General features: G+C 40.5%; 1 protein-coding gene across 2 annotated transcripts in view; it reads left to right on the top strand.

The window, feature by feature from the left end:
• Ift80 (intraflagellar transport 80) overlaps positions 1 to 27,658 on the top strand; it is a 101,960-nt gene that overhangs the window by 7,144 nt on the left and 67,158 nt on the right. For both annotated transcript variants that reach the window (XM_036190853.1, XM_036190854.1), the window contains exons 2-7: positions 216 to 297; positions 5,060 to 5,281; positions 8,525 to 8,635; positions 11,192 to 11,260; positions 21,280 to 21,389; positions 26,430 to 26,519. In XM_036190853.1, coding sequence (XP_036046746.1) covers positions 261 to 297; positions 5,060 to 5,281; positions 8,525 to 8,635; positions 11,192 to 11,260; positions 21,280 to 21,389; positions 26,430 to 26,519 — 639 coding nt within the window. In that variant the 5' untranslated portion in view covers positions 216 to 260. The remainder of the gene's footprint in view (positions 1 to 215; positions 298 to 5,059; positions 5,282 to 8,524; positions 8,636 to 11,191; positions 11,261 to 21,279; positions 21,390 to 26,429; positions 26,520 to 27,658) is intronic.

Genomic DNA, 27,658 nt, shown 5'->3' with positions numbered 1-27,658 from the left:
AACTAGTTGATAAGAATTAGCCGTAGACAAGATGGAGGACTCAGGAAGATGGATAGAGAGATGCACAGGAAGGAGCAGGGAGGGACTTAGAGATTCATGGTCTTTCTAGTTTGGAACAAGTGAGAGATGCTTCTCTTGCTTGGTCTTTAGCCAAAAAGGAAGGTGTATGAGCACAATTGTTCATGTTGCTATATGTTTTCTTTTTATCTTTACAGTGGATACAGTCAAGTGGCATTTAAAATCTTTCTGGAACTGGAGACATGAGGCTGAAGATATCTCTCTTAAAAGAACCAAAGCATATCCTTTTAATACTGTAAACCTCGCTGCATTCACCTTGTTATGATACTGTCAAAGGTTTTCTTCTGCTTTTTTTAGTCTAATGGTTATTTTTCATTTCTTGAATGGTACTTTATAGACAAATTGTTTTCAAAATATTTAAGACCCCAGTTGTGGGTATTTCCCCAAAGTATGCTGTGAGCCTAAAGTCTTACTTTCAAATATTTACTGACATTTTTATTACTCTACTTAAGTGTTTAAAAGAGTATCCTTTGTTTAATCTAATAGAGTCTTAAAAAGAATCTTTAACAAAACCTGAATAATCAGCCAGGCAGTGGTAGTGCACGCCTTTAATCCCAGCACTTGGGAGGCAGAGGCAGGTGGATATCTGGGTTTGAGGCTAGCCTGGTCTACAGAGTGAGTTCCAGGATAGCCAGGGCTGTTACACAGAGAAACCTTGTCTCAAAAGCAAAAAACTAACAACAAAAAGTCTGAATAATCTGCTAAGGTGATGTCACACATATGTGCTCATTCAGTTTTGCTTTCTTTCTTTGTACTCCTGATAAAATAGAAGGCAAATTAGGGAAGTCCAAACAGCGAGTCCTTTATTACTTCACAAAGGAAGGTGCCGGTTATGAACCTCTTCCTAGATATACAACTCTTATATATCTTTTGTCAGAGAGAGCCTGCAGTGGGTTTCAGGAAGGTACAGTTGGCCCCACGATCCTCACTCTTCGGCCTTTCGGTCGGTTATCAAGGTGGTTAGTCCCTGTGGACTCGACTGCAGGCCTGTGAGGGAATAAGAAACTTAATCCGGGGAGACTTACTGTTGGAATTCCTCATCCTTGCCGCATTCAAAGATCGTGCTTTAGTAATTTATTTGAGGCTTGTTTGTTTGCTTGCTTGTTTATTTTGTTGGTGGGGATTGAACCCAGGCCCACCTTGAGCACATTAAGCTCATGTTCTACCATGGAACTATATTCTCAGCCCCCATTTTTTATTTTATCTCACCAGAGATCACTCTGCCATAGATGTGAAATGAAGAAAATCTGGTCCCTCATCAGAAATAGGGAAATACTGATTCAAACATATACATCTGTTTTTAATTTTGTTTTTTAATTTGTTATTTATTTCTTTAATTCTTAATAAAGATATAGTTTCTTTTCTCTTTATGTCAATTTCCTATCTTTTCAAAGGGTGCTCTCAGGAATTCACACCACTATTGGTGTCTGGTATTTGTGTTTACCTCTTTTTTTTTTTGTTTTTGTTTTTGTTTTTTCAAGACAGGGTTTTTCTGTGTAGCTTTGGAACCTATCCTGGAACTTGCTGTGTAGATACTTACAGAGATCCACCTGCCTCTGCCTCCACAGTGCTGGGATTAAAGGTGAGCACCACCACTCCCGGCTTGTGTTTACCTCTTTAAGATGACTAGTAACTCCTTTTTAGATTTTCCTCACCTAACAATCCTCTCATTCCTACTCTTAGTTAACCCTAACCTTATATAAACTGCTCTTGTTTTGTTCTGAGATATATGTGTGTGGTGTAGGTTTTACCTAAGCTGCCTGTCTTGGTTTTATAAATAGTGTTAGGGGCTGGAGAGATGTCTCAGCAGTTAGGATCACTTGCTGTTCTTCCAGAGGACCTAAGTTTGGTTTGCTTTGGTTGGCTTACCTGTAACTCCAACTCTAGGGGATCTGATACCCTCTTCTGGCCTCTGGGGACACCTACATACACATGTGGCATCCACACTCACGCACAAATAAAAATCAAGTAAACCCTTAGAAAAAGGAACATTATTCGGTGGCAGCAATTGTACTGAGTTCTTTGGTAGTGGTCCTTTCTTGTACATTGTGCTTTGCTTCAGAATACTCCAGTACCACTTCCTTACTTTCTTATGCTGTTCCTTAACATCTTTAGCTCTATCTGCTCTCTATCTCTATCTCTAGAGCTTGTTTAATCCATCATATTGTGAATTAATATAAAAAAATCTTAGAACACATCATACTGATTATGGCTCAGTCTCTATCTGTTTCCTGGGAAAAAGTTTGTTCACATAAGGTAAAAAGAACGTTGCTGAACAAAAAGAACAAGGTGAGAAGATGTATAAGAACTCTAACAGGGGTTGGGATTTAGCTCAGTGGTAGAGTGCTTGCCTAGCAAGCGCAAGGCCCTGGGTTCGATCCTCAGCTCCAGAAAAAGAAAAGAAAAGAAAAAAGAAAAAGAAGAAATCTTAACAGGACAACCTTCCTGGGGTGGACCTGGTGATGTAGAAATAGAGGGATGAACAAGAATAAGCATCTTATATAAGTGACAAGTAGAAATACTTTTTCCAGGTACACAATTCTGCTAGGGTAAATAGGTTGTCTTGAAGACAGATGTGAGATTTTCACTTATGTTTTCATTTACTTAGGATGAAATTAAATGAAGAATTTGGGGAATTGTATTTCATTTATTCCTGTGTATCTTATAGTAAATTGTAACGGAATTATTTTTGGCCTGAGTGTCAGAAAATTTGGATTGCTGGAATGGTGAGATGGTTCACTGGGTAGGTACCTGGCACCAAGCCTGGTCTGAGTTTGATTCTTGGGGCCTACATGGTGGAAGGAGAAAACCAACTCCTGTGAACTCCTGCAAGATGTCCTGACTTTACATAAGCACTGTGGCGGTGCTTGCACGCGCAGGCACGCACACACACACACACACACACACACACACACACACATATACACACACACACACACACACTCACACAATCATGCATAATAAATATAATTTTCAAACTTAAAACACTATACTGTCAATTAAACGTAAATAACTAGGGACTGAGGGTGTAGCCATCATCCACAGAGCTCTAGGTTTGCTCTTAGGACCATAAGTGAAAGATAAAAATAGGGAACTAAAATGAAAGCAGGAGAAACAGTAAGAGGGTGGTTCCAGCTGTTAGGCCCCAGCATCCCTAGAGGACTACCATCATAATATGTAACTGAAAGAGACAGTTCACTGTTCGAGTTCAGTCTTCTTAAACAGTAATGGTTTCAACTTACCGAAATAGTGCCTGTTACCAAGCATTGTGGCTCACGCCTTTAATCTCAGCACTTGGGAGGCAGAGGCAAATGGATCTCTGTGATTTTGAAGCCAGCCTGGTCTACAGAGTAAGTTTTAGGCCAGCCATGGGTACATAGGAAGACCCTGTCTCAAAAAAAAGGGGGTGGGGTAGCGGGCTAGAGAGATGGCTCAGAGGTTACTGTCTTGCCGAGGACCCAGTTCAATTCCCAGCCTGGTCCTCACATGGCTCACAATCATCCATAACTCCATAACTTAGTTAGGTTTTATTGCTGTGATAAAACACCGTGACCGAAAACAACCTGGGGAGGAAAGGGTTTATTTCACCTTACAGTTCCACATCACAGTCCATCACTACTGAAAGTCAGGGCAGGAACTCCAACTGGAGGAACCTGGAGGCAGGAGCTAGTGCAGAGGCCATAGAGGGGTGCTGCTTGCTGATTGTCTCATGGCCTGCTTAGCCTGCCTTCCTACGGCACCCAGGACCGCCAGCCCAGAGGAAGCACTGCCCACAGTGAGCAGGGCCCTTCCACATCTGTTATCAATCAAGAAAAATGCATCACAGGCCAATCTGCTGCGCCATTTTCTCAAAATTTTGAGGTTCCTTCCTACCAGATGATTCGGCTGTGTCAAAATGACGTAGAATTAGCCAGCACACTCCAGTTCCAGTAAACCTGAAGCCCTCTTCTGACTTCCACAGGTATCAGGCATATATATGGTGCATAGACATACATGCAAGCAAAACACTCATGCACATTAAGTAAACCATACATGTTAGATAAATCTAAAACAATTTAAAATTATAACAATATATGCATTCTAATAAATCATAAGATATATATCTTTAGTCCCTCTTTCTTCCGACCTTTCTCAACATCCTTTTCTACCTGTTGACTTTTTACTTTGTGTGTGTGTGTGTGTGTGTGTGTGTGTGTGTGTGTGTGTGTGTGTGTTTTCGAGACAGGGTTTCTCTGTGTGGTTTTGGTGCCTGTCCTGGCTCTTGCTCTGTAGACCAGCCTGGCCCCAAACTCATAGAGATCCACCTGGCTCTGCCTCCCAAGTGCTGGAATTAAAGCCGTGCACCACCACCGCCTGGCCTGACCTTTTACTTTGTTTTTTTTTTGAGACAGGGTTTCTCTGTGTAGCTTTGGGCCTTTCCTGGAACTTGCTTTGGAGACCAGGTTGGCCTCGAACTCACAAAGATCCTCCTGCCTCTGCCTCCCGTCCTTTTACTTTTTTACTTACTGATTTTGAGTGTTTGTATCTTTTGGCCATGCTTAAGGAATATTTTCTATGACAAATTTTATTCCCTCTCTGTGTGGCTTTCTTTGATTTCTATCCTTACAACTATTTGGAAGCCATTTTCCTTTATATGGAAAAAAAAATGTTAAAAGTCACACAATGAACCAGGTGATAGTGACTCAAGCCTTAAATCCCAGCACTCGGGAGGCAGAGGCAGGCAGATCTCTGAGTTTGAGGCCAGCCTGGTCTACGGAGCAAGAGCCAGGACAGGCACCAAAACCACACAGAGAAACCCTGTCTCGAAAACACACAGAGAGAAACCCTGTCTCAGAAAGGAAAAAAAGAAAAAGCCAAACAATGAAAAATACAATTTAGAATCTTGAAAACATTTGGCTAATTTCCTTTTCATGATCCACATCTTGAATGATTTTAAAGACTTACACCGTCTGTGCTTTATGTCTCCTTAACATAAGGCCACATCAGGAGTTAGTGAGCTGTGTGGGTTGGACCACTGCTGAGGAGCTGTACTCTTGCAGTGATGATCACCAGATAGTGAAGTGGAACTTGCTAACCAGTGAGGCTAGCCTAATAGTAAAGCTGCCCGATGACACCTACCCCATAGATCTTCACTGGTTTCCCAAAAGTTTAGGCATGAAGAAACAGACTCAGGCAGAAAGTTTCGTCCTCACAAGTTCTGATGGTAAGTTTTGTTTGTTTTATGTGCATTGGTATTTTGCCTGCCTGTATGTCTATGTGAGGGTGTTTAGATCCTGGAGTTACAGACAGTTGTAAGCTGCCATGCGGGTGCTGGGAATTTGAACCTGTGTCCTCTGGAAGAGCGGTTGGTGCTCTTAATTAACCACTGAGTCATCTCTCCAGCTCGTTGATGGTAAGTTTTCAATGAATGTCCTATGCACAGGTTTGTATTGAAAATACAGTATAGTATTATGATTTGCGCCTGGAGTTGTTTTACAAAACTGCTATTTGTTCTGGATCCTGTCAGCTGCACATTTTATTTTCCTGTATGACCTTGGTGATTTTGAAGGATTCAGGCCTGTGATTTTATAGAAAGCCCCTTAACTTAACTTGCCTTTTTCATTGTTTCTTTTTGATTTGATTCGGCTTACACGGTTTTTAGTGGGAATGCTAGGAGACCCATGGTGTTGATTTGACACATTATTGCGATGTTAATGCCTTACATGACAGCAACTGCTTTGTAAGCCAATCTACCATGATGTTACTATTTTCTCCCCAACTTTTCGATTTGTTTTACTTTATGAGTGTTTTGTCTACATGTATGTATGTGCACCATATGTATGCTTGGTGCTTGCAGAGGTTAGACAAGGGTGTCCAATGCCGTGGAACTGGAGTTATGGATGGTTTGAACCATCAGGAGGGTATATTGAGAAGTGAAGCTGGTTCTCTGCAAGAGCAAGTGCTCTTAACCACTAAGCCATCTTCCTATTTTCTCTATTTCTCCATTTTAATAACTTGTTTATGAAAACATATTTTGAGACTATATAAAGGTATTCTATGCCTTGTTAGATTTCCTCCCATTTCTAAAAATTGACTGATGATTCTTGACTAGATCATTTATTCCCAGAGAAGCTGCCAAGTGATAGCTTTTCTGTATCTCTGATCCTATCCCATGTTAAACAGTTGGTATTCTGCTTCAAGGAGAAACTCTCTGTCTCATGCCATTTATCTTACTTGGTTTAATGTTCAGTTAGCCTCACAGATTTGATTTGATTTCATTAATATTCAGTTACTGTAATGTCTTAATCTTGATTTTGAAACTGTCCTACATTTGGCCACTGGGAGCCCCATCAGTGGAGCCAGCTACATTGATTTTTGGTTTTGGTTTTGTTTTGTACGTGTGTTCATCATTTCTTAAGCACTTCCTTACCGACACAAGATGTCCCAAACTAATCTCTAGCTTTTAGTCCCGTTTTCGAATTCAGCCATTTTCCAAACAGGCCTGATTTTAGATGGTAAATGATATTTAAGAGCCAAGATAGGGACAGTGCTAGCAGAATTCATTCTAATGGGGTGTGTCTACTCTTCAGACTTTTCTGTTTTTGGTTTTTCAAGACAGGGTTTCTCTGTGTAGCTTTGCACCTTTCCTGGAACTCACTTGGTAGACCAGGCTGGCCTTGAACTCACAGAGATCTGCCTGGCTGGGATTAAAGGCGTGTGCCACCACTGCCCGGCCAGACTTTTCATCAAACAGAACTAAAACACGGGATTACAACTGCCTACTTAAAATGTTAGGGCAATTCAGATGGTTCGGTGGGTAAAGGCACTTGCTGCCAAGCCTGATGGCCTGAATTGAATCCCTAGAACCCCATTGTGGGAAGGAGGAACTGACTTCTGCAAGTTGTCCTGACTTCTTTGTGTGTATCCCTTTCCCCAATCAATACATACATGTAAAAATTGTTTTAGATGCATGTCAGTAGCCAGTTCTCTACCACTTTCTATCTAAACCTTGAATATATTTTGGTAACACCAATTCTAATTCAATACCACTGGCTTATTTTAGTTTTTCTTTTTCTGATACTTGGAAACAATGAGGAACTGTGGTTATCACTATCAGTATATACACTCATCTGTTTAATTCTATAATAGATAATTTTCAAAACTAATAACTCAGACTAGACTACTATAAAATTAATGTTTAGTATTTGTTTGCTGTTATTTTTCTCCTCAGTTCTGTCTTCCCCTCCCCTCTCCTCTCCTTTTCTGTGCCTCCTTCTCCCTGTCACTCCACCCCCAAGAGTCTCACTATGTAGCCCAGGCTACCCTGGAACCCAGTGTATAACCCAGGCTGTTCTGGGATTCACTATCCTCCTGCCTCGGCCTCTTCTGTGCTGACATTACAGATGCATCCCAGTCTGTGGACATTTGTAGGGCATTTGTGATCTTTAAAAATGGGTTCACATCTTTCAAATGTATACAATTATCTTCTCATTTGTAGTGAATTTGGATTACTCCAAAAAGTTAAGATTAATTTACTTTTTATTTAATAAGAGATTGCTTTTGTTATGCAGGACTTAAGTATGTTTTTAAATCCAAATCACCCAATTTTTTTTTTTGCTTGTTAAATGAAATATACTATATGTGAATGACTATCATGTGAGATTTTTATTAGCCTTGTGTTCCTTGAGATTAAGAATTGTGACATTATTTGCTCTTAAGCCTCTAGTGCCTAATAACTAGTTGTTAGTTAATTATTGCTAATTCATCTAGTAGTAGGGACTCCGTTGTTGTTTGTTTTTGCTCTTTTGGTCTTTTTAGGAGCTTACCACCCAGCTCCCAAATAAATCACTCACAGAGTGATTTTTTTTTTCCCCAAGTTAGGGTTTCTCTGTAGCTTTGGAGCCTGTCCTGGACTAGCTCTGTAGCCCAGGCTGGCCTCAAACTCACAGAGATCCACCTGCCTCTGCCTCCCGAGTGCTGGGATTACAGGTGTGGGCCGCCACCACCACCACCTGGCAAGGCTTATTTTTAATTTTGAATGTCTGGCCTTAGCTTGGCTTATTTCTTGCCAGGTTTCTTTCATTTATCCCATCTTCTTGTTGCCTCAGGGCTTTTCCCATTCTCTTTTTTTGTATACCTGTCTTTCTTTTTCCGTGTAGCTGGGTGGCAGGCTCCTGGAATCCTCCTTCTCTGATTACTCCTTTTTTTCTTCTTCCAGATTTTTCTTTCTATTAATTCTGTCTGCCAGCCCTGCCTATCCTTCCTCCTGCCTTGCCATTGGCCATTCAGCTCTTTATTAGACCACTAGGTGTTTTAGACAAGCACAGTCACACAGCTTCACAGAGTTAAACAAATGCAACGTAAACAAAAGTAACACGCCTTAAAATAATATTCCCAACAGGACTCAACAAGTACTTTATTATAAATTAATTTAATGGAGTAGATTCTTACAGATCGTTTCTTTTAGGTAGGTTTCATCTGATCTCCAAGTTAGGAAGAGTGGAGAAAAGTGTCGAGGCTCACTGTGGAGCCGTGCTTGCGGGACGATGGAACTATGAGGGGACCGCGTTAGTGACAGGTAAGTTCTCGGCAGATTTGCCGCTTTGTTGTGCTGGGGTCAAATCCAGGGCCCTTCACATGTTCGGGAAGTTATCTGCCTCTGAGCTCCAAACTGTCATTTTAAATGAATTTGTAAAGAAGAAGTTTCAAAGGAAATGCTTTCATTGATCTCATTTCACTTGTATGCTGTGATTAAATATGTGACCAAAACATCTGGGAGAGGAGGGTTTGACTGAGCTACAAGTCCAGGTTATAGTCTGTTTTTGTGGGGAAGTCAAGGCAGGAAGTCAGTACACTCTACCCATGATCAAGAGCAGAGAGATAACGAACACTTGACCAGCTGTTTTTGCTGTTAGTAGTTCTGGGCTGCTCTGAAGTGGTACTGCCCACAGTGGGCCGGGTCTTCCCACATCAGCTCCAATCATGATAATCCCCCATAGACATGACTCCTGACCAACTGGATCTAGATAATTTCTCAGTTGAGATGCCCTTCCCAGGTGGCTCTAGATGGGGCAAGTTGACATTTAAAACTAACCATCACATTCGTTCAGCAGTAGTGTATTTCACTACCTCGTAGCAAATGACTGATGGTCACAGTGCCAATCTAGACTGCTGCGAGAATGGTATCATTCGGACTATTTTATTTTTTCTTTGTTGTTTTTCTTGAGACAGAGTCTTGATATGCAGTACAGGCTGACCTGGTATTTATTTTGTAGGTCAGTCTGGTCTCATATTAGCAATCCTCCTGCCTCAGCCTTGTGAATGCTAGAGCTACAGGAGAGTACCACTATGTCCATTCCCTGAGCATCATATTGTTAACTTTTACTTGGGACTTTTGGAGAGTGTTCAATCAAAGAAGGCTTTTAGAATCATCAGCACCAGTCGTGGTGGCACACACCTTTAATCCTAGCACTCGGGGCAGAGGAAGCTGGATTTCTGAGTTCGAGGCCAGTCTGATCTACAAAGTAAGTTCCAGGATTGCAGCCAGGGCTGCATAGTGAGACCCTGTCTCAAAAAACTAAGGGGGAAAAAAAGATCAAGTCCCTAGAGTAGGTAAAAGTTACAACTTTAAAGAAATTCCCAAGTTGAAATATTCTCATATAACTTAGCTTTATCTCTCCTCCATCCCAGCCCTCCTCCAGGTAGGACTACTGTATTTGCTGTATTAGTCACAAATCTGCATAATGAGTTAGCTCAACACTTAAACAATAAGCACCGAACATGTGGCTATTTCTGTAGGCCTGGGAGCAGCTTTCGTGGGTGGGGATTTCTGGCTTAGTGTGTCATGAGGTCCCTTCAAGTTGTAACATATGGCTGCCATCATAGGCTTGACTGCACTGGAAGGCCCACTTCCGGCTTGGCTCACACATGGGTGCTGGCAGGAGGCCTTCGTTCTTCTCTGGCTTTGGGAGGAGACCTTAATTTCTTGCCACATAAGCAATTCCATAGGGCTGATGGAGTGTTTTTATGACATGGCATCTAGCTTCCCAGGGATCCAAAATTAGCAGGTTAGAAGCCACAGTATCTTTTCTGACTCACCCTCAGAAATTATACTCTGCCATTTCTACCCCACTCTGTTCTTTAAAAGCAAGTCACTAAGTACAGACCACGCTGAAGGAGAGCGGGGAAAAGCTGCTCCCTTGGAGAGAAAAGTGGCAAGGACTCTGTGCACATGTTTGTAATCTGTCCCTTAGGCCTTCTCTAGGATGGTTTTAGAAAAATTTGTTATTATTATTATTTTAGTGACATGGCCTCTGCCCCACCTGTCCCTTTAACTTCTCTCGTGGCTTCTTTCTCAGCATATCAATGTATTTAGATGTGAATTATTTTAAAACTGAGGCAGGAAATATAAATCCCGGGCTGGAATGGAGCCCAGTAGTAAACTACTATGTGTAAGCTTCCAGGTCTGATCACTAGCACCACAGAAATAAGATGTAATAACTAAGTAAATAGAAACAAAAATCCTGCCAGATGTAGTGGTGCATACCTTTAATCCCAGCACTTGGGAACAGAGGCAGGTGAGTTGGAGGCCAGCCTGGTCTACATAGTGAGTTCAGGACAGCTAAGAGCTACACAGTGAGACCCTTCCTTGAGAAACCTCAAAAAACAAACAAAGGAAAACCCAAAACAAAACCAACCAACCAAACAGAAATCCCTTCTTAAATGACTCTCTGCAGCTCCAGGCTTTTTTTTTTCCTCCATTTTCAGCTAAGATGGTCACCAGTGGATTTCATTATTTTGACCCATTTCTTCTCCTGCTCCCTGGTGGTCAACTGTGGTAGCTATTACCCTGAGAATACTTTCCTTAGAATTCTGAGTGGAGATCTAGTGACCATGGAAGTAGTTACATATTCCTAAGTTTTAAGGCAAAAATAAAACGTTGGCTATGGAAGTTAGCTTATGTTGATGAAAGTTTTTTCATGTAATTTCTATTTAAATCTACTGTTGAAACATATTCTGTTATACTTAGAAATAATTGTATCTGAATTTTAAAAATATAGATATCTATTTATATATGCAAGTATAAATTTGAGATTATTTTCTACAGAGAAAAAAAATTTTTTTCCCTACACAGTTGGAGAAGATGGACAGGTGAAAATCTGGTCAAAGACGGGGATGCTCAGGTCGACATTAGCACAGCAAGGTACGCTTTGCAACTGGTTTTTTAATTTCTAAGATTGTACAACACACGTCTCAACATTTTCTTTTATAAATAATCTATTATAGAGCTAGAGAGATGGCTCAGGAGTTAAGAGCACTTATTGCTCTTGCAGAGGACCTGGGTTCAGTTCCCAGCACCCACATGGCAGCTTACAACTGTCTGTAACTCCAGTTCCAGGGAATCTGATACCATTGTCTGACTTCTGAGTGTACCATATGCATATCTAGTAGGCAAAATACTCAGACATTTACAATGATAAAAAAATAAATCTAAAAAAATTTTTTTCTTAAAAAAGAATCTATTATAGTGGTTGAAATTGACTTTGGTCACATTCAAAACCAGAATTCTCTTACTTCTATTTGGACTAGGAACATTTTTTCAAAAGACTTATTTATTTTATATATGTGAATGTTTTGCTTGTATGTTTGTCTGTGTACCACATGCATGCCTGGTGCCTGCGTGGGTCAGAAGAGGGTGAGGTGTCAGATACCCTGGAACCAGAGTTTCGAGTGGTTGTGAACTACTTTGTGGGTGCTGGGACTTGAACCTGGTTCCTCTGCAAGAGCAACAGATGCTCATAATGGTTGAGCCATCTCTCCAGCCCCTATAATTTTTTGTTATTATTACATTTATGTATTCATTTATTTGTGGGGTCACATGTCTTCACCCATGAAGGTGCACATGTCGAGATTACAGGTCAATTTGTGGGAGTTAGTTTTCTCGTTCCACCATGTGGATTCCAGGGATGGGACTCAGGTCACAGGCTTGGTGGCGAGTATCTTATCGTGCTGAGTCATCTCATTGGCCCTATCCTTTTGCTCACTTTCTGTGATGCCAAATGGACCATGGTAATATTATTTAAATTAAGATATATTTTAAAAGCCAGGCATGAGGGAAGTGAGGCTGGAGAGATGACTCAGAGGTTAAGAGCACTGGCTGCTCTTCCAGAGGTCCCTTGTTCAATTTCCAGCAACCACATGGTGGCTCACAACCATCTGTAATGAGAGCTGGTGCCCTCTTCTGGCCTGCAGGCATACATGTAGGCAGAACACCAAATACATATAAATAAATGTCTTTAAAAAAAAAAAAAAAAAGCTAGGCATGGTATGGTGGACACCTTTAATCTCAGCATTCTGGTTTGTAGACGGAGGTGAGTCTCTGTGAGTTCAAAGTTAGTCTGGTCTATCCATTGAGTTCCTAGATATCCAGAGCTACATTATTGACAGACAGGCTTTTTCTTTATGTTAGTGAAGCAATATAAAGGCATATGTAGGCTAAATATTCTTTTTAAATGATTCTGAAATAGAGCATCTTACACATAAAGTATGTCTGGGTGTCTAGTTAAGACAGTCTAGCTGGGCATGGTGGTACATGCCTATAATCCTAACACTTAAGAGATAAAGGAATGAGGATTGGGATTTTGAGGCCATCTTGGAAGATATAGCAAGACATTTCTCAAAAACAACTCATTGGTAAAATACTTTCATAGTATGCAGGAGGTCTTGGGTTCAATCCATGGTACTGAAAAGAATGAAAACCATGTAAGAGAAAATATTAAATGTATGGAGTAGTGGACCATGTTTGTAATCTCAGTACTTGGATCCTGAGGCATGAGGATGCCCAGCAGTTCGAGGTTTGTTCTACATAGCCAGTTCCTATCTAGCCTGGCTATACTGTCTCAAAACAGCTACAACAACAACAACAAAAATCCCAATACTTTGATACTGTTAGCTCTCCTTATAAATTACATTGAACTTTGGTTTCTGTCCTACTAAAAGGGAATGACAGACACTTTTTAAAGGAGTAGCTAAGTGTTCTGTGTAGGGAAAGGAGGGCAGCAAATCAGTGTGGTGGCCATTCCTGTTGGGGCTTCAGTTGTATGTGAATTCTTATAGGATAGCAGGCCAATGATGTAGGACACAAAGCAATCTTATGTTTACCTAAGCATGTATGAGCAGATCTGAAGACAGGCTGCCAAAAACACTTGCAGATAATTGTCTGGAATTATATTATAAAGTCACAGTATGAAGCATCTATAACCAATTCCACTTTAAAATGCTGTTTTCTTTTGGACTAATGTCAGTTACATTTGTTTAGTAATTCGTTAAGCAAATGGTAACAGAAATGACCAGAAGGGCTAAGTAGTCTTTTTCTTCTGAGGTAAAATTTTTTTCTACCCATAATCTTTCAAGTAGAATGTTCATTGATGAATAGAAAGTTTTAGAATTCTTAGGAACAGTCATAGGTATGTTTCATGTTTTAAAGTTGATTAATTGTTACTTTAGTAGTAAAATGATGAAATGTATCTTTAGAAAGTAAGTCTTACTTTAGTGGGAACAATGGTTTTCTTTTGGCTTTGTACCTTTTTTTAGTGCTGGAACTGGAGCTCCAGGCCCTTGGAACTTGTAGGCAAGTGGTACCACCATGCTACCTATAGCTCCAGGCCCTGCAGGTTTTCTTATACCATACCATCAACAATCAAAAGAGGGTGTCAGATCCCTTGGAACTGGGCTGAACAAATGGTTGTGAGCCACCATGTGGGTGCAGGGAGCCAAATCCAGGTCCTCTGCAAGAGCAGCAACTGCTCTTAACCACTGAGCCATCTCTCCAGCCCCTTCCTGGTTGTTTTCTTTGCCACATACTACCCTTGAGTCTGCTATTTCAGACTGCCCAAGTCTAAAGTAGAGACCTGGAATAAGTTGCTTAGTACTAACATTATTTATTAGAGAGTAGTGATATAGTGCTATTTAGCTGTTCTGTGCTGTGCTTTATATGTTAAGGATCTAGAAACCGACCTACTGCCTAGTTCACAACGAAAGAAATATTTTAAATTAGTAATGATATTATTCATCAGTATTCTAAATAGCATTAATTTCCTTGGTAGAAAAATGACTTTGAAAGCTGGATGGTGGCAGAGGCAGAGGCAGGCGGATTTCTGAGTTTGAGGCTAGCCTGGTCTATGGAGCAAGTTCCAGAACCACTAAGGCTACACAGAGAAACCCTGTTGGCAACAATGACTTTGAAACTGTTAATCATTTTTACCTTATTTAATCTTATTCTCATTAAAGGTTTACAGTCATTATGAAATTGATAAATACTATTGTTTTATTTTCTTATTTCAGTTATCCTGTCAGTATTTCAGTTGAATAATCCGCGTTTTTTAAAAAAATATTAATAACTACAAAACCGTGCATTTAATTCTTGAGTTTTTAATTACTAGTGTACTTTCTAGCAAGGCAGACTTTTCCTCTTTCATCTCTGGAAAATCATTAGAAAAGTTAACTTGTCCTAATTACCTATTACAGAAGGAACAGGTCCTGATGATTCATAAAGTGAGCTAGAGACCAGATTTTGAGAGCAGTTGTAAATCTAGACTATTTGAAGGCTAGGTGCTAATGTCTTAAACCAGAAAGCTAGGCAAGTCAGCCTCCTTTACAGGGTCTGGAAATTTGATACAAAAATATGTCAAATCCAAATTACTCCAAAACTCGGAATTCTATGAACAGTGTTGAGAGTACCCTTGTTATTTTGTCTACACTTTTATGTTAATTACACTTCTTTCTTTTTGGAAACGTTTATTCTCTGGCATATATACACACACACATATATACATGCATATATGTTATATATTACACTTACTTGTTTAGTGTATGTATATGTATGAGGGTGAGTGCATGCCATGCACATGTGGAGGTCAGAGTGCAACAGGTCCCTAGGCCTTAGTAGACACCCCCAGACCTTAGCACAACTGATGCCATATTAGAAGCACCATTCAGGCCTTGAAATCCAGCATGTAGGCTGCAGCACCTGACAAGACAGGAGCAAAGGCTCACTCAGTGATTCCAGGAAAGTCCCCAAATGTTGTTGTTTTTTACTCTCTGGGCTCTTTTGGCTCTTGAGGGGCTCGCCACCTAGCTCCCAAATAAATCACACATGGAGGCTTATTCTTACTTATAACGGTCTGGCCTTAACTTGGCTTATTTCTAGCCAGCTTTTCTTAACTTTAATTATTCCATCTACCTTTTGCCTCTGGGCCTTTTCTTTTTCTGACTTCTGTAATCTTACTTTCACTCTTGCTCCATGGCTGGCTGTGTGGCTGTGTGGCTGTGTGGCTGGGTGGCTGGCCTCTGGCATCCTCCTCCTTCTCTCATTCCTTCTCTTTTCTCTTCCCAGATTTCTCCTTCATTTATCTGATGCCAGCCCCACCTCTCCTTTCTCCTGCCTTGCTATTGGCTGTTCAGCTCTTTATTAGACCATCAGGTGTTCTAGACAGACACAGTAACACAGCTTCATAGAGATAAACAAATGCAACATAAACAAAAGTAACACACCTTAAATTAATATTCTACCACACCCAAATGTACTAACCCTGCTTTTTTTGGCTTCTGTAGTTCCATTTCTTATTAACTGAAAGGTAACAACCAGGATGTGGTTTTTGTGCATAAAAGACAGGATTGGGGAATTCAGGGCTGCATGATTTGGGCAAGCTTCCCCATGTAGTCACCAGCCGGCAATAAAGACTTCTCTTTGTCTTTAAGAGTGTCCATGTGGCCATCTCTGGTGTGCTAACTTCACAAGAGGACAACTTAAGAAGTTGATTCTTCCCTTCAATCATGTGGGTGCTGGGGATCAAACTTAGGTCATCAGGCTTGGCAGTATGTGCATTTCCCTGCTGAGCTATCTTGTTGGCCCTTACATTTATTGTTAATGAAGGGAAATTAGTTTCTGAATTCATTTCTTTCTTTCTTTCTTTTTTGAGCCAGGGTCTCTAGCCCTGGCTGTGCTTGAACTCACAGAGATCCTCCTGGCTCTGACTTTGGAATATAGGGATTAAAAGTGCATGCCACCATAGCTGGTCCTGTTTTCATTTGTTGACTATTAGAGCTTTTTATATAGTAAATTCATGACTACTAGATTTTTACATAGAAAATGATAGTCATAACTCTCTTCTTGAATATTAAAAGATGAATCCTAACTTGAGTGGGATGCAGTTTGACTTGGCTTAGAAATGATTCTTAGTGATGCCTATGAGGAGTTATCATCCTTATTTGAGAAAAATATGTAAGTTGTGCATAATTATAACTAAGTGCTATCTGTGTTATATTGTATATTTTGATTATTGATTGAGATATTCAAGTAAAGATGTAAGGACATTTCTTCCTGTTTTCAAACAGAAGTGGAATAATAAAAGGTGGAACTGTGTATGGTGAAATTAGGAAGATATCTTTGGGGCCAGTGGAAATGTGTTGAAGATCAGAGGTAAAGGCTAAAATTTAACTTGGGCATAAGGTAAAAGATGAAAGGACAGTGAAGTTCTGGGGAAATTGGGAGATAAGTCAGAATAGAAACTGAAGAAGCAAATGCTTTTATTTAAGCTTTCCCCCCCTGACCCAGTGACATATATAAACAAGAAGTCGTTTTTTTGGAATGAGTCCCACTTGATTATCTGTAGTTAGTACATGTCTTCTATAAGTAGAATGAAAGGGAAAATTACCACTATTTTTGACAGGACCTTGCACAGTGACCCCAGCTTGTTTGAATGCACTGTGGAGCACGCCTGCTTCACTTCTCCAGTGCTGGCACTGCAGGCGTGGCCACTGTTGTCCAGCAGTGCTGGCACTGCAGGCGTGGCCACTGTTGTCCAGCAGTGCCGGCACTGCAGGCGTGGCCACTGTTGTCCAGCTAGCAATTAATTCTTGAGTGCTCACTACAGTGAGCAGCAAAGGAAGCTGCTGGTCTATTCCTGTATAACTAGAGCCATTGCTAGTAGGTAATAGTGGTTAACAGATGCTGTTTATTTAGAGCTAGACTTTATTCTAAGTATTTCCACCCACTCTATAGATCCACACTGCATCACATTAGTGAGCATTTTGTTTCTAATACATCTTTTAGTAACAGAAAAACAACACTTTTAGGTGATGCTGTTATGGTATGAATGTGAAAAACATGGTACATTTGACCAGGTACTTCCTTAAAACAATCGAAATACACTTTTCTCGACTCTTCTGTGGTTTAAAATGCTTTCAACGGGTTGAAAGAATTTAGATAATTTGTTTTACAGAGAGATAAGGGTCTGACATTTAACACAACCCCAGGTGCGTGTGGTTTCTTAAAAAATGTCAAAAGATCACATGACTTTAGTGTGTCAAGTCAGAAAAACAAGATCTTCTTGAATGTTTTAACTGAAATGGAGCATAAATAAAAATTTCCTATATAAAAAGCCAGAAATCATTATAAAATGATTGTTTCTATTTTTGTTAATGATAAAATTAATAACATCCTGTTATATAATTTACTAAATTCTTATTTTAGAATAATTCAGTCTGGAGCCTAGAGGTCTTATTTCTCTACTTTGCAAATGAAGTTCAGCACTAGGGGTGGTCAGTACTTCAGACTGGCCTTGAACTTGGAGTAGTCCTCTTGCCATGGCCTCTGAAGTGCTGGGATCACACACATGCACTACCATGCTTGACTAATTCTTGCTTTAACACATGTGTTTTAAACAACAGTGTAAATATTATAAATTTGTCTCAAATGCTAGTAGAAGAGATTCATCATAAAAGAAACCATTTTGGGGGCTGGAGAGATGGCTCAGAGGTTAAGAGCACTGAATGCTCTTCCAGAGGTCCTGAGTTCAATTCCCAGCACCCATATGGTGCCTCACAACCATCTACAATGAGGTCTGGCACCCTCTTCTGTATACATAATAAATAAATAAATCTTAAAAAAAAAAAAAAAAAGAAAAGAAACCATTTTCTTCGTGAAGCTGTTTATCTTCCTGAATAAATGATCTCCATCCAAAGCACCTGGATGCAAAGTTCCTGAATACCTGATTGAAGGAATGTGGTTTAAACACTTGGAACAAAGAAACTGCTTGTTTCACTTTCTAAGCTTTCTTTGTTTTTATACTATAAGTCATATGTTTCTGAAACACTGTTTTTACTTTAAAAACTGGATAGGCGGGAAATATATTGTCTCTTTATCCTAACATGATAGGTAAGTATTCTGAAGGAAGGTTTGAAAACAAGGCAGTGGTAACACAGGCAGCTTCAGAGTGCCTCAATTCAAATGCTAAAGTGGAGAGGATGCAAACATCCCTGGCTCCTCATCCTACACCCCAGCTGTGCCTTTGACCACAACTAAAGGCCTAAACTCACATCCTGTGTAACTCAATGGGAGCTCTGCTTACAGAATTGTTTCCTTGGGGCAGGTGTTCATTATTGGTTAGTATATAACTCAGCAAAGTGTACTTTGACTGAGTGTTGTGAATATTTGATAATTTACAAATTAAAATATGTTAATTTCTCTTTTCCATAAAAATGTAACTATAATCATGGAAATTAGATAATAAATAAAAAAAAATAAAAATCACATACCAGTTTACTATAATCCTAACTACATTATTTTTTAATTTAAAAGTTTTGAGAATTTTTTTACATGAGTACACTGTATTTATACCATTTCTTCCTTCTACCCTCTCTTCTTCCTCCCATGCCTCCCCACCTTGAGGTCATGACCTGTTCTATAATTATTGTTAGTTTTGTTTTGTTATGTTTTGTTTGAAACAAGGTCTCCCTGTGTACCATTGGTTGGCATTGAACTCAATATGTAGATCAAGCTGGTCTTGAACTCACAGAGAACTGCCAGAGTGCTGGGAATAAAAGCATGCATCACCACTACACCTGACACTGTTGTTGTGTGTGTAAAACCTACTGTTGTTGTTGTGTGTGTACATAATCTACTAAGTCCATTTAGTATTGCCAGTATGTACATGTATTTAGGGCTGACCACTCAGGGTTGTATAACCCATCAGAGGACTTGTCCCTGCAGAAAATATATTTTCCTCTCAGCAGCCATTGACTGCCTTGTAGCTCTTGTAGGGGTGGAATGTCATGAAACTTTCCCCATCTATATTGGAGTGCTTAGGTAACCATATTGTGGAGATTTCATGGGTGCAGTCATGTCTAGAAGACACTCTCTTCCATCAAGTGTCCTGTTTCTCTGGCTCTTATAATCTTTCTACCTCCTCTTTTCTAATTTCCCCTGAGCCATCATCTTAGGCTTTCTATTTCTCTGATGAAACACCAACTAAAAAGCAAGTTGGGGAGGAAAAGGTTCATTTGGCTTACGCTTCCACAGCACAAGGAAGCCAGGACAGGAACTCAAGTAGGGGCAGGAGCTGATGCAGAGGCCATGGGGGGACGCTGCTTACTGGCTTGCTCAGCCTGCTTTCTTATAGAAGCCAGGACCACCAGCCCAGGGATGGCACCACCCATCATGGTGGGCCTCCCCCATCAATCACAAATTAAGGAAATTGATTTTTTCTTTCTTTCAGGCTTGCCTCCAGCCCGTGTTATGGAGGCATTTTCTCCGCTGAGGCTTCCTCCTCCCCGAGGACTCTAGCTTGTGTCACGTGGACATAAACTAGCCAGGATAGCTGTAGTGTAGGAACTGTGCTGTCTATGTACCAACTGGGGCCTGGCACCCCATGCTTCTTTATTCTCTGCATTTTGACCATCTGTGGCTCTCTGTAGTGGCTTTCATCTGCTGCAGAAAGAAGCTTCTTTGATGAGGGCTGAGAGGGCTGCACTTAGCTGGCTGGTACTGCTAACTAAATACCTTCTAACTAAATCCCTGGCTGTTCTCCCCCTTCCCAGTCCTTTGGGTTTATGTTTTCCAGGGAGTTTATTAGAGTTGAAAATGGCATTTAACATTTTTTTTTTTTGTGGGGGTGTCTTGTTTTGTTTTGTTTTTGAGGTGGGGTCTCACTCTTAGCCTAGCCTGGCTTGGACTACATTGCTGCTAGTACTGTGTAGTCCAAGCTAACCACAGTCCTGCTGTGATTTCTGCCTCTATCTCCCGAATGCTGGATTACAGGCATTAGTCCATCCAGCCTAGCTGGGAATTTACTTTTGAATGGAAGGCCAGCTCCAGGAATAGAGAAATATTAGAGAATATTTGTAAGTACAGAGGAGGACGAGGAGGAGGAGGAGGAGGAGGAGGAGGAGGAGGAGGAGGAGGAGGAGGAGGGGGAGGATCCTTTGAGTTGCATCACCTCATTGGGCTGAGTTTCATGGGTTGCTGCGATACCGATAAAGCCCAGATGCTGTTGACTAAAACAGGATGATTAGAGCCTCTATAACATTAAATGTAAGCTGTGGAAGCCACCCTGAAGAGTTTGTATGGACAAGGTGTAAACTAGACTATCCAACCTCCATAAACCACTGAGACTTGTTCCCTTATGCACTTATTTGGAGAAAATGAACAAAATAGTGTATCTTAGTTGATTATAGCATGTTGAGTTTTATCTCTAAATAAAATGATGATGGATGTTTTTGATGCTTGCCTTTAATCCCAGCACTAGAGAGACAGAGGCAGGTGAATCTCCATGAGTTCAAGACCAGCCTGGTGTTTAAAGTGAATTCCAGGACAGCCAGGGCTACAAAGAAACCCTGTCTTGAAAAACCAGAAAAAAAAAGTAATTAAATTTTATTGATTGCCCAATGTTGTATTTTCTCAGCAAGATCCAAATTGGTTGAAAAGATATCATGTCATTGGTAAGGTGGGGCACACTTGTAATCCCAGTGGAAAAGTCAGGAAGGAAGTTTGTGAGGCCAGTCTGGGCTACACAGTATGCTCATTTCTCAAGAAAAAAAAAAAAAAGTAAAACATACAAATACAAAATATAGCGGGTCAGTGGTCACATTAAATTTTTAATATTTTTATTTCAAAATATTCTTAGATCAGTTTGTGTTTCAGCCTCAGACTATTCTCCAATATGAAAGGACTACTGAGGGAAATGGAAATAACACACAGATGGTTTATTCATCTCACGTAGCGCAGACTGGCTTTGAATTTAGGATTCCCCTGCCTCGGCTTCCCTAGCACTCAGATTGCGGTCCTGTGCCACCATGCCAAGATTTTGGTCCTCTTAACATTACTCTTTTTTTTTTAAAGCTGTGAAAATGTACATTTATCATTTTCCCCTTTCTTTTTTACAGGAATACCAGTGTATTCAGTAGCATGGGGCCCTGATTCAGAAAAGGTTCTTTACACAGCAGGCAAACAGCTCATCATTAAACCTCTTCAACCAAATGCTAAAGTTTTACAGGTATATCTCAGGCCTTGGTAAATTGCTGTCTAGCTCTGCCTCACTGTGAAGTGGGGTGGTCCTTGCAGTGCCTTCCTTCTGGTTGGTCCCCTGACATCTGAGAGCTTTGAGTTGGCATTTTTGTCAGACTTCATTACTGATCAGGGAATTCTGTTCATGTTTTCCAAAAGGCTCACATTGGTCTAGTCAGTCATGCAGGTGTTTTGAGTTACTGAGTTGTCATGCGATTCAGCACCAGTGAGCATCCTTCAGTCTACAGAGTCAGCCTCCAGTGTGTAGGTTTGAGATGAAAGAAAACTAAATGAAACTCTTAAGAGTGCTTAGATTTTGCTTTTAATCATCATTATCATCTGTTCAAACATGTGTGCCCTCTCAAAGGCCAAGCACTGGTTTAGTATTTTTAGAATGGTAGAGGAATCAATACGAGACTTAGAAGCAGTTGTGTGCATAGAACTTTATGAAGAATATAGAGCACCTTTGGCATAAGGGTAGCTGTTGAGCTGACATTTGCTTGTGTGCTCTTCAGAAAGGAGGAATGGTTGTTAGGAGCTAAGTCTTAAAGAATAGGTGGGGGGGGGGGGGGTCCTAAACCCAGGGAGTAGAAAAAACCTGGTTATTCATAAATGCAAGGGAAAGGGGTAAACAGAATCACACAGAAGTGAACAAAACAACAATGGCTGTTAAAATAGGTTTGGCAGGGCCAAATGAAGGACACACTTTTAAGCTAGTATTCAAGATTTGGTTATTGATTCTACTACTGAAAGACAAAATGATTCCCCTTACGTTTTGATACAGACATGGTGTAGTTTGTCTTGTGTCTTAGTTACTTTCATGTTACAGTGATAACACACCATGACAAAGGCAACTTACAGTGTTTACTGATCCAGTTGGTGCTTGAACCTTGGAGAGTAGGGGCCTAAACATGAGGTGGACTAAAGTCTCATGGAATGGCCACTTTGTTTAGAGCACTGGACAGTTTATACTCTGAAGGTTTACAAGAGTCACCTGAGTAAACTATACAATCACATGGACACACCGCGTTTGGCAAAAACATGTTTTCCCTAGAAGCACATCAATAACAATAGCTGAAGTCAACTCACTCCTGTCCACTATACCTGAGGAGTGTAAAAACATTCCAAGAACAATTCGGTTTTGTTTTCTTGGTATTTTCTCACAAGCACTCAAAATTCTCACACGACTCCGTTCTTGGACTGAGTATCATTAGAAAAAGGGGGTTATTGGGACTTAGGGTTTCAGAGGGTTACTATGTCTGTCATGGCGGGGGAGCGTGGCAGCAGGCAGGGTAGCTTGGCATTGGAGCCGTAGCTGGGAGCTCGTGTCCTGATGTGTAAGTAGGAGGCAGACGAAGAGACACTGGGAATGTTGTAAGTCCTTTGAAACCTCAAAGCTTTACTTCAGTGGCACACCTCCTCCAACATGGCTGCACCTTAATTCTTCCCAAACAATTCCACCAACTGGAGACCAGTTCAGACGTATGAGCCTATGGGGGCCATTCCCATTCCTACTATCACATCCCACTCACTGGCCCCCATAGGCTCATGGTCCAACTTTAAAAGTCACCATAGCTTTTCACAGTCTCAACACAGTTTGAAAGTGCAAAGTACAAAGTCTCTTCTGGGACTCAGGGCAGTCTTTTAATTATAACTCCTTTTAAATTAAAAAGGCAGATTACACACTCCCAACATAGAGTGACACGGATATACGTTACCGTTCCAAACGGGGTGAGTGGGGCAGTGAGGAAATACTAGATGAACCAAAAAACAAAGCTGAAACCAGCAGGGCCAACTCCAACTCCTGCAGCTCCATGTCCATTGTCAACGGGCTGAGATGGCTCACTGCAGCACGCTTCTCTCTTGGGCGGCTTCCAGTCCTTGTATGCAGCTCTGCCTGGCAGATGGTGCATGGCTCTGGCATCTCCAATATCTTGAGTCTCCAGTGCAAACCAGGCTTCACTTTCACACCTTCATGCAGTAGCCTCTCAGGGTCTCCACACAGGCCCTGCCACATACCTGGCTTCAGCACCTCTCTCTAACCATAGAAGTTTCCACAACCCTTACTCATGTATCCCTCTGGACTCTAAAGGCAGAACCTTGTGGACAATACTGCCACGTTGGACTGCTCTTGTTTACACTAGCACAGCTTTGGAGTGAGGTACGTGGTCAGGCCTTCACTTGCTTACCTCTGTGTGATGACAGAAAGTTTGAATCTCTTTGTGTCTCAGCCTTCTTGTCTCTGACAGTAATACCTACTCACTCTGATAGTTTGTGAGGACTAGTGTCTGGTATGTAGTGAGCACTTGATATTGAACAGCTGTTACGTTATTGTGAATTAAGATGCCTTTCCCCCTTTTAATAAGCTAGAGGGCTCAGAAAAAAAGATGTAAAAGGGGGGCTGGAGGAAGGGCTCAGCCAGTAAGAGCACTAGCTGCCCTTGTAGGGGACCCAGGTTAGATTTCCAGCATCCACATGGCTCACAACTGTTTGTAACTCCAGTTCCAGGGAGTCTGATGCCCTCTCTGGCCTTCCAGGCATTCATGTGGTACCCAGACATACATTCAGGAAAGCACATATAAAATAATAAAATAAATTAAAAATTATTTTAAAAAATTATAAAGAGGGCTGGAGAGATGGCTCAGAGGTTAAGAGCACCGTCTGCTCTTCCAGAGGTCCTGAGTTCAATTTCCAGCAACCACATGGTGGCTCACAACCATCTGTAATGAGATCTGGTGCCCTCTTCTGGTGTGCAGGAATACATGCAAGCAGAAGACTGTAAACATAATAAATATTTTAAAAAAATTATAAAGAACTTGGTGATGGAGATGGAGATTGACAGGCAGCATCAGGTGTAAGAGCGTTTTAAGAAGCCTAAGTTCGGGAACTAGAAAGATGGCTCAGCAGTTAAGCACACTTTACTGCTTTTGCAGAGGATTCTGGTTTTGTTCCCAGCACCCACACACACCGCAGGTAGCATCTGTCTACGCCTCCAGTTCTTGTGGATTCAATGCCTCCTCTGGCCTCTTTGGGTACTGCACACATGTAGTCCACATATGTACATGCAGGCCATTGAACACATAAATTAAAAAAAAAAAAAAGAAGCATTAGTTTCAGAAGTTGGGTAAATGTAGATTTCAAGCAATAAAAGGGGTGAAGGAAACTTTGATGTTCTATATTGTAATTTCTGTATAGACAATGCGTGTTATTCCTGTCTGTCTGTCATTATCTATTAATTATATCAATTATTAATCAAGAAAATAGCCCACAAGCCTACAGGCTACTCTTATAAAGGCTTGTGTATATGGGTAACTCTTTTTTTTTTGTTTTTTTGTTTTTTTTGAGACAGGTTTCTCTGTGTAGTTTTGGTGCTTGTCCTGGATCTCGCTGTATAGACCAGGCTGGCCTCGAACTCACAGAGATCCTAGGGCTACTCTTATAAAGGCATTTTATCAATGCAGGCTCCCTCTTCTTTTCTAGCTTGTATTTAGCTGACAAAAAAACTAGCCAATAAATCTGCAATGAAATTAGACAGCAAAAACAGGGACATGAAATCTTTTCATTTATACCTTTGGTTTATATGCATGTGCATTAAGACATCTGTAATTAGGTTTATGTAAATGAAACTTGGAAGTTTTGCACATCATCATAAAATATGATTTAGAGCGTCTGTGTAAGCCAGAATAGACTAGAAAAGAAAAGAAACCCATTATCACAATTCTGTGGAGAAAAAGAGGAGTTAGAGTATAATTAGAAATTTAATGCAAAGTATCCATTCCTTTTGGGAATCCAGACTTGTAGCAAGTCTCCAGGAGTATAGTGCATGCAATTATAGATGGTCCACGAAAAGGAAAGCAGATTAGAACTGTAAGCCACATTTCCTTTAAGGTATTCCACTCACTCAGAATCTAGTTTTATGTGAGGAAGCATATTTATTCGTTCAGTATAAATATACTACATGCCAGCTGTATGCTAGTAGGTAGAGTATTGGATATTAAATAGCATAGAGCAGGGCTTGGGATGTATTCTAAAGTAGATCAGCATGTGTGAGACCCTGGATCTGACCACAGCACCAGACATACAAGTAAGCAAACAAAACTTGTCCTCAGTTTATTTTATAAGAAAGAGAAACAGAAGATGTTTCCTGCCACAAGGAGCTTGTTGTTCAAATGGATCTTAAATTTAAAAAATTTAAGTATGTGAATGGTAATAGCAAATGGGAACATGAATTATATTTAACAGCAGTATGCCCATACTTATTTTCTAGATTACCAGTTTCTGTGTGACATATATCCATATATATGGATATACATTCTATGTGTCTCTGGATCATTTATGTTTAAAAAAGCAAGAAAAATATGCTTGCTTTATAGATTGCAAGTTCCTGGGTAACTTGTATGTGTCTGTCTATAGGCATTTTGTATGTATAGAATATATATTTATTACAGAAAACACTGTTTCATTCTATAGTACATCAACAGAGGATTTGTAATAAATCTAGTTGGTCTATGACCTAGACCCATAAAGATGAAGAGAATAAAGCTTAGGAGATGTGCAGGAAAAAAAAGAGAGAAAGAACACTAAAGATGTTTATGTACTAGAGGTTGAAACAAAAGAAAAAAACCTGCTTGGCACATAGCTAACTGGTAAAGCATAGTTGATGTGTGAGGCCCTAGGATCAGTTTCTAGTCCTCTCTCCTGCCCCCACCCCCGGGAAACAAAGAAGAGAGACAATTTTGTAAGCAAAACTGTACAGTGGGTATTGAAGGAAGATTGGAATCCATGAAAGGATGATGAGAGGGAAAAAAAAGAAAGCAGTGCACAGAAAGAGGCGACATGCTGAGCATGAGTGGTCTGCAGTCATCCTAGCTACTTAGCAGGGTGTGGCGGGGACCGCTTGAGTCCAGTAGTTTAGGCCAAGCTGCACAACACAGTGAGACCCTCAGCTCTTAAAACAAAAACAAAACAATATTTTTTATAGAAAAAAATTTCACTTCTAAAGTTGTAATATCTTTTTCCCCCTTCACAGTGGAAAGCTCATGAAGGCATTATTTTAAAAGTCGATTGGAACTCAGTCAACGATCTTATTTTATCTGCTGGTGAAGACTGTAAGTATAAGGTATGCGTAAGTGTAAGCTTCGTTTCCTGTTACTGGGATACAGTACCTGGCAGAAGCAGCTTCAAGAGAGAAAGGGTTTGTCTGGCTTAGAGTTACAGGTCATGTCACTACAGGGAAGTCAGGGCAGGGGCTTGAGCAGCTAGTCACACTAGCAGTCAAGAGCAGGAAGAGGCTGAATGCAGGGATGCCTGTATTCAGTTCATTCTTCAACTCTCACGAACCCAGGGAGTCATGTGACCCACAGTGGGTGGGTCTTCCCACCTCATTTGACAGAAGACAACCCAGCAGACATCCCCAGGCCAACCTGCTAGACAGTCCATTACTGAGAATCTCTTCTCACATGATTCTATACTGTGTTAAAGTTGACAAATAAAACTGACCGCCATAATATATAATGTTTAGATTTACTGTCGGCTTAAGAGGATAAAATTTAGGGGAAAAATATTCAGCATATAAGACTAATCTTTTAGTTTTTTATTTGTAATAATTGAGAAAATTGGTTTCCAACTTTAAGTGCTAGTTAAAGTTCTTTGTTTTTGTTTTTGTTTGTTTGTTTTTCAAGACACAGTTTCTCTGTGAAGTTTTGGTGCCTGTCCTGGATCTTGCTCTGTAGACCAAGCTGGCCTCAAACTCACAGAGATCCGCCTGGCTCTGCTTCCTGAGTGCTGGGATTAAAGGCATGCACCACCACTGCCTGTCCTAAAGTTCTTATAATACAATTTTTATTTAATAAGCAGCAATATCAGTTCAGTTTCTTTTGTTTCATGCTTTAAACCAGTTCATTTCCTTATTTATTTACATTTTCAGAACTCAGTCCTACTAGCTTCCTAAATATTGGTCCATTATAGACCAAAATAATTTGTGGGTGCTAAGATGTTTCCCCTTTTCTGCAGTACTGGGACCATTGATACACTAGGCAAAAGTTACTCATATTAATGTATATCTCTAGCTCCAACAATAAAAGTTAGTGTAACTGTAACTTCAGGGATTTTAACTGAAATAAATTATTACAGAAAGTCAATAGAAATTTCATTTGGCAAAAAGAAGTTCTCGGAAAGGCCAACCATCACCAGATTTTACAACTAAATTTAAAGTATTTAAAATGGGTAGATGTCATGTTTAATCCAGGGTTAGTAATG

Source organism: Onychomys torridus, chromosome 6 (assembly GCF_903995425.1).
Source record: "Onychomys torridus chromosome 6, mOncTor1.1, whole genome shotgun sequence".
Classification (NCBI taxonomy): domain Eukaryota; kingdom Metazoa; phylum Chordata; class Mammalia; order Rodentia; family Cricetidae; genus Onychomys; species Onychomys torridus.
Note: the sequence above shows the minus strand (reverse complement) of the source record. Positions and strands in the feature narration are given on the sequence as shown.